Genomic DNA, 6178 nt, shown 5'->3' with positions numbered 1-6178 from the left:
CCTCCATGAAGCAGGAGTGTATTGTGCTTCAGCTAGACCTGGACAAGGCGTATGATAGGATTATGTGCTCCTTCTTTGAAGAAATGAAATCACTGGGATTTGGGCCTCGCCTTTGTCGACTTATACAAACTCTAGGTGCAAGTAGAAAATCTGAGCTATTGTTCAATGATCAAATTGTGGGCTCCTTCGAAGCCAGACGATCTATTAAGCAAGGATGTCCCCTGGCATCTCTGCTCTTTCCATTGGGTTGCATCCTCTTATAACGATTCTCAAAGCTGCTATTTGCACGGGGGGTAATTCAAGGTTTAACTTTGCCCGGCAATGAACAACTCCTGGCCAAGATGTTCACAAACGACTCCCTCCTCTTTTTGAAAGCATGCCCTCAGGTTCTCAAGAAGGCGCTTGAGCTTGAGTGGGCATTTGTTGTGGCTTCGGGTCATGACTAGTCTTGGGCTATCATGACCAAGGATATGATAGACAAGTCAAAAATTTGCTCTAAAAGTGCTCAATGGAAAGAGATCGAGGTGCACGACAAACTATTAGACCCAAGTTGGTCTAGCTTGAGACTAGGTGGCATCACGGGAGAGCTGGTACGAAAGTGTAATAGATCAGCTTGGGTATTGGAATGGGGTGAATTAACCAGATACTTCCAGAACTCCATTTCACATTGGTCCCCTTGGCTATGTAAAACAACTGGTATAATCTTGAACTCTTATTGGAGAGAAATTTCAAGAAGGGTAAACAATAAAGGACTCCAATGATTAATCGACTTCTGGGATGGAAACATCAAGTGTTGGACATCCTTTGACTAGCTCACTGCCCAGTTTCAACTTGTTGGCACTGAGAAGCTACTTGTCAGGAGAGTTGTAGAAGGCTTGGGTAATATTTTGATGCCGGTCTCAGATTTTCTTTCAAGTTGAAAGCTTGGAAATGGCCTAAGAATGGCCTTTTTTAAAAACCTCAAACCAAGGGCATTTACCAAGCTTTAGTGCTTAAGGTTGATTGGTTCGGCCCCTTGAACAAAAAGTGGAAGTTACAATGGTCGGAAGCTCGATGGCTTGAAGTCACGAAGAACATTTGGAATCCAAAGTGGCCTCAGTTCATGAAGGTTTTTTTGTGGAAGGTGTTGTGGGGGGCTCTTCCGACGACAAGTCTTAAGATTCAGGCACGTGATATCGGGTCTGATAAATGTTCAAGGTGCAATTTGGCTAGCGAAGACCTTGCCCACATATTCATAGAATGCCCGGCAATTAGAGGCCGTACAGGAAAGGTGTGCGAATGGATGCAAAGAACGTGGCAGATAGGATTCTTTAAGAAGGATATGTGCATTGGCGGGAAACATTTTTGAAATCATGCGCTTCGAGTCTGTACTCAAATTGTCATATACTGTTTCTTCAGTAATCTTTGGAAAGCGAGGAACTATCGAGTTCTATCTGTGGCTAGCTTCTCAAAGATAGTATAGGAAAGTAAGGAGATTATATTTGTGATAGGAAAAGGGCAAAGCTCAAATGACTCGATTTGGAAAGACGGAAATTGTCGGGTTTTTGACAGCGACCTATCTGTGGCTAGCTTCTCAGAGATAGTATAGGAAAGTAAGGAGATTATATTTGTGATAGGAACAGGCCAAAGCTCCGATTGAGCTGATGTGACTATCTGTCACTCAAGGCTCAATATGATCTTAAGGTGGATTTGTACATTACTTCATGGAATTTTAATACAATCGTTCACAATTGGAACTTTTGGAAAAAAAAAAAAAAAAAACCAATGGCCAATGACCTATGCTTGGGAGTATGCCGTGCCAATTTTTCATCAATTTGTTTCGCAAGAATATTAAGAGATGCTGTCATCTCTCCAAAGTGAAAACGTAGGGAGCCAACACGTGGACAAGTGAGAGAGAGAGAGAGTTTTGGTTGAAGGGGAGGAAGACGGAGCGATTTTTTCCGCTCTGCAAGCGGTGACACAGTCGCAGGCTTATGAGGGGGCTGCACAAAGAGAGTTTTTTGATGGCAGGTGATCATAGTGATCCCTTTGGTGTCCAGCGCGATCGTGCTTGGTGATCTGCAGAAAGGGAGAGCAGAGACGGAGAAAATATATATATCTCTCTGTCTCTCTCAACAATGGAGACTGTACGTCTACTCATTGTGTCGGCTTGATAAAGGTCTCAATCTCCCTCTTAGTGCTCTTTCCGCGTAGGGAATGGCTCTCTCTCTCTCTCTCTCTCTCTCTCTCTCTCTCTCTCTCTCTCTCTCTCTCTCTGTGTGTGTGTGTGTGTGTGTGTGTGTGTGTGTGTGTGTGTGTGTGCGCGCGCGCGCATGCGAGGGCTAACGGCGGCGCTATATGCAAGCGTGAGGGAGGCGGTATTGCCAGAGCAAGGACGAAGGGAGGGGAGGGAACTCAGGAGATTGATTGCACTGAGAAGGTCTCGCTGAATGGGGGAATGGCCACACTTGATGCAATAGAAGCTCCATTTGTTTCCTCTTACAAGCAGGTAGCGTATAGGAAGGCAGGATGCAACAGGATTCATTAGTAGCAGGAAATGGTGCAAAGGGCAACACGAGCGGTAGGGGCTAGAGGAGTTTGCTTTGCCAAGGGGGTAGAGAGAGGTCGAATCTGGAGAGATTCGCCTTATTAAAAGTGGAATGGACCTATGCTATTGGCAACAATGATCTTTGTTTCCAGTGGGATTTTGGAAACAAAGATCATTGTTGCCAATAGCATAGCTCCATTCGTTGGATGTTTGAGATGCAACCCGACAGTTGAGGGTTCTAGGCTTAAGGGCTGCGTTCCATGGGTGTTACCAACTTTTTTATTGGGTTGTTTCCATGGTATGCTCATGGTATGGCCCGCCGGCCCCATGCTGGACAACAGATGTCCCGTTATAACTATATATATATTTATAATATATTATATATATACATATAATATTTTATTTATATATGAAGTTCTTCTTACTACCTTTCCTCTTGAACAAAAAGTGTTGGGAATGACTTTTAAGGGTCATGTTCTCTTTATATAGAGACATGTAAAACGATGACCTAGAACGTAAATTTCAATTGTAGAGATACATTCACCTCATATGCCCATTGGCTTTTTGGATACCATGACGCATAAAAATGACCTTGTCATGAAAATTTTCTCTCTCTTGAAATGGGGAAACATGGGCTAGAAGCCAATGGAGAGGAAAAGCCCTTTAGAAAGAACCATTTTCCCTATTTTTATGGCAACATGGGCTCGAAGCCAATGGAGAGGAAAAGCCCTTTAGAAAGAACCATTTTCCCTATTTTTATGGCAAGCAATTGCTATTTTGAATAGCCACAAGGCACCTTGTGTGTGGAGTGTGTCATAGAGTAGATCTGCACGTGCGAAGGTTTCCTGCCTCTTGTAAGCAAACTTGGCGTATGTTACATAAAGCAAAAAGTTGGAGTCCAAAGATGAACAACACAAGCAGAGGTAGAATATGTTGTTTGCCAACTCTGTCGAAATCGACAGAGTGGAGAGCTTGTGTCTTTGTTTCTCGATGCAAACAGACGAAGATAGAGCGTTGCCTATGGGAAACTACCCGTAGTCATAGGGCTATGGACAAGTTGTGGATGCAAGTGTGACAAAAGAAGAAAAGAATCATGTGAAAAAGGAGGACAAAAAAAAATCTGAACTTATACGTAAAAAGGGTGGGAAGAAAGAGTGTGAAGGGGGATTGAGATGTCCACGTCGGCAAAGGATTACCTATGAAATAATAGAACAAGTGTCACGAGGCCCAAAATGGGCGAGTAATCGAAGCAGCGTGTTGGAGACCACATTGGCGGCTAGTCGGGCTGGTCAAACACACACACGCACTCGCGTCGCGAGGTATATATCTCTGTGCAGGCCATCGCCACTCATATCTCACACACACGCACACATACACATACACACACTCACTCACACAACACAGACAGAGCAACACATCTCTCCGAGTTCTGGCTATGGTGGCTTCCGCCCCCTCTGATCCCCAATGGGACTCCCTCCCCTCCCACTTGCAAGAGTTCATCCTTGCACATCTTCCCGTCTCTGAGCACTTACGCCTGCGATCTATCAATCGCACCTGGCTCTCCATCCTCTCATCCTCCCATTTCCGCTCCCTCCATCGCCGCCTGCATCCCCACCTTCACCCCTCTTTCCTTGTCTACAATCATGCGGTGAAGATCTCTGTTTTACAATGGCAGACGCCACACCCAGCGGAAGAATCCGCCACCGATGCCGCTGCCGTGCCTTCATGGGGTGATTTCTCACTCCCTGCTCCCTTTGTTCGCGAGTGGGTTGGGGGTGCCCTCTCCCTCGTTTGTGTGCGCAACCATCTCACCTCCAAGGCCTTCTCTGTTGGTTGCCCCTATTCTAATCAGTGGAAAACCCTCCCCGATCCTCCCCGTGCACCGCTCCTCTCCAGGCTTTGGGCTATGGTGCCCCACAAATCCACCAACAGTACTTCAAAAAGCATATACTCTATCATCCTCCTCCAACTCAATACCCCAAGTCTGTACATGGATATATACAATTCTGAGAAGAATACATGGACACAAAGGATGGTTCCAAAGGGTGATGGTGGGAAGGGCTCCCTTATCGCATTTTCGAGTAGTGCGGCGAGCATCGGCGGGCTGGTGTATTCTATTCAGGCAGAGAGCAGATCAGTTGTAACTTATGATGTGCAGAAGGATGTGTGGATGACTTTGGAAGCCAAGCTTCCAGAAAATTTGGTGTTTCAAGTTCCTAAGGAAGGGGGGCGTGTTCAGGCGATGCCGCAGGTCATACAGGGTTGCAAGGGCAAAGTTCTATTGATAGGCACAGCGGAAGCGTCCGCCTCTACATCAGGCAATGACAGAGCGAGCAGCGATGATAATGGGGTCGATGCTGGCGCAGTTGTTAATGACATCAATGCGCATACCGAAAGCAGTAGCATCATTAATTTATATGCTGTTGTTTGGGAATTGGACTGGTCTACCAAGATGTGGAGAGAGGTGGCAAGGGCACCTTCACAGATGTGCAAGCACATGCTGGAGGAGGCAATGGAGTCACGCAAAGCAGGTCTTACCCCGGTCAAATTCGCCGGCCACGCCGAGCTTGTTGTCGTAATGGCCTCGGGCTCACATCGGGCTCTTCAGTTTGATGTGATAGAGGAGAGATGGACATGGCTTGATTTGCCTGCGGCTGTGAATTGTGAGATGTCCTTGTGTGTTGACCCCATTTCTGTGGAGAGTTTTTGAAAAGCTACATCCTGTTTTCTCTTCCCCTCTCTAAGCTCTGTTGTATTCCATGTCTGCTCCTTTAGCTCTCTCTCTCTCTCTCTCTCTCTCTCTCTCTCTCTCTCTGTTTGGTGGATGGATTGACTGGTCCTTAGTTCAAAGCTTCCCCCCCCCCCCCCCCCCCCCCCCCAAAAAAAAAAAGATAATTTTGAATGATTACAATACATCCAAAATCAACATTTTTTGGCCTTTTAAGATGTTAAAACATGTTATAGGGGTAGTGGCCTCGTCACTATATGGCACTTGCACCACCTTATGGCTTACACGGGATCTAGGGCGCAAATTGGGAGAGGCGAGGCGATTTTAATCTCAGCCGTCGGATCATCCAGGGTCAACTAGCACTGAACTAGGGTTGGGTGAACTACGGTGTGATCATGTGCCATGCCAACATGGAGAGTGACATTTACTAGCGTGGTGGTAGGATATTTGTGTGGCAACCAAGAGGTCTTGTGTTCGATCCACACCCCTCGAGACGGGTGAACCAAGCATGAACTTGAGGCGCCATTTTTCCCATGAGTTCACCCCTAGATCACCTCGAGTTCACTCCCTAGTTCACCGCGAAATCGAATGGCAGAGATCAAAGCCGCATCGCCCCCCCAAATTTGGACCTTAGATCCCTCCTAGCTAACCCCGTGTAAGATAGTGACGAGGATAGGGCCTCATCACGTGCACCTCGGGTTCGCCATTGTTGGCAATCAATTTTGTGAATCCTTTTGGTTTCCATTTGGGGTTTTCTAAAACACATCAGCAACTGGTTCGCAACCAATTGCGGAGCAGCTGCATGGTGAAGAGGTGGAGCGAGTAGAGAACGACAAGGCCACATTCGTTGTTTCCTTGTCGGGACGTGCACTTTTTCACCTCACATTTTTTTTTAAAAAAAACTTTTCAATTAGTTTCTCGTT

The 6178-nt window shown here is 46.3% G+C and overlaps 1 protein-coding gene across 1 annotated transcript; it reads left to right on the top strand.

The window, feature by feature from the left end:
* The first annotated feature begins 3813 nt into the window (after nt 1-3813).
* LOC147461250 (F-box/kelch-repeat protein At5g15710-like) lies at nt 3814-5291 on the top strand. Its single transcript, XM_086500372.1, has one exon. It carries the CDS (start codon nt 3963-3965, stop codon nt 5235-5237), a length of 1275 nt encoding a protein of 424 aa, XP_086356498.1. The 5' UTR covers nt 3814-3962; the 3' UTR covers nt 5238-5291.
* The last annotated feature ends 887 nt before the right edge of the window (nt 5292-6178 follow it).

The sequence above is a fragment of the Adiantum capillus-veneris genome, chromosome 3 (assembly GCF_014529385.1).
Source record: "Adiantum capillus-veneris isolate H3 chromosome 3, ASM1452938v2, whole genome shotgun sequence".
Classification (NCBI taxonomy): Eukaryota; Viridiplantae; Streptophyta; class Polypodiopsida; order Polypodiales; family Pteridaceae; genus Adiantum; species Adiantum capillus-veneris.
This window is presented reverse-complemented; position numbering and strand designations above follow the sequence as displayed.

What these genes read in the sequence shown, in the direction of transcription:
- LOC147461250 (XM_086500372.1), top strand. Translation starts at nt 3,963, where the DNA reads ATGGTGGCTTCCGCCCCCTCTGATCCCCAATGGGACTCCCTCCCCTCC.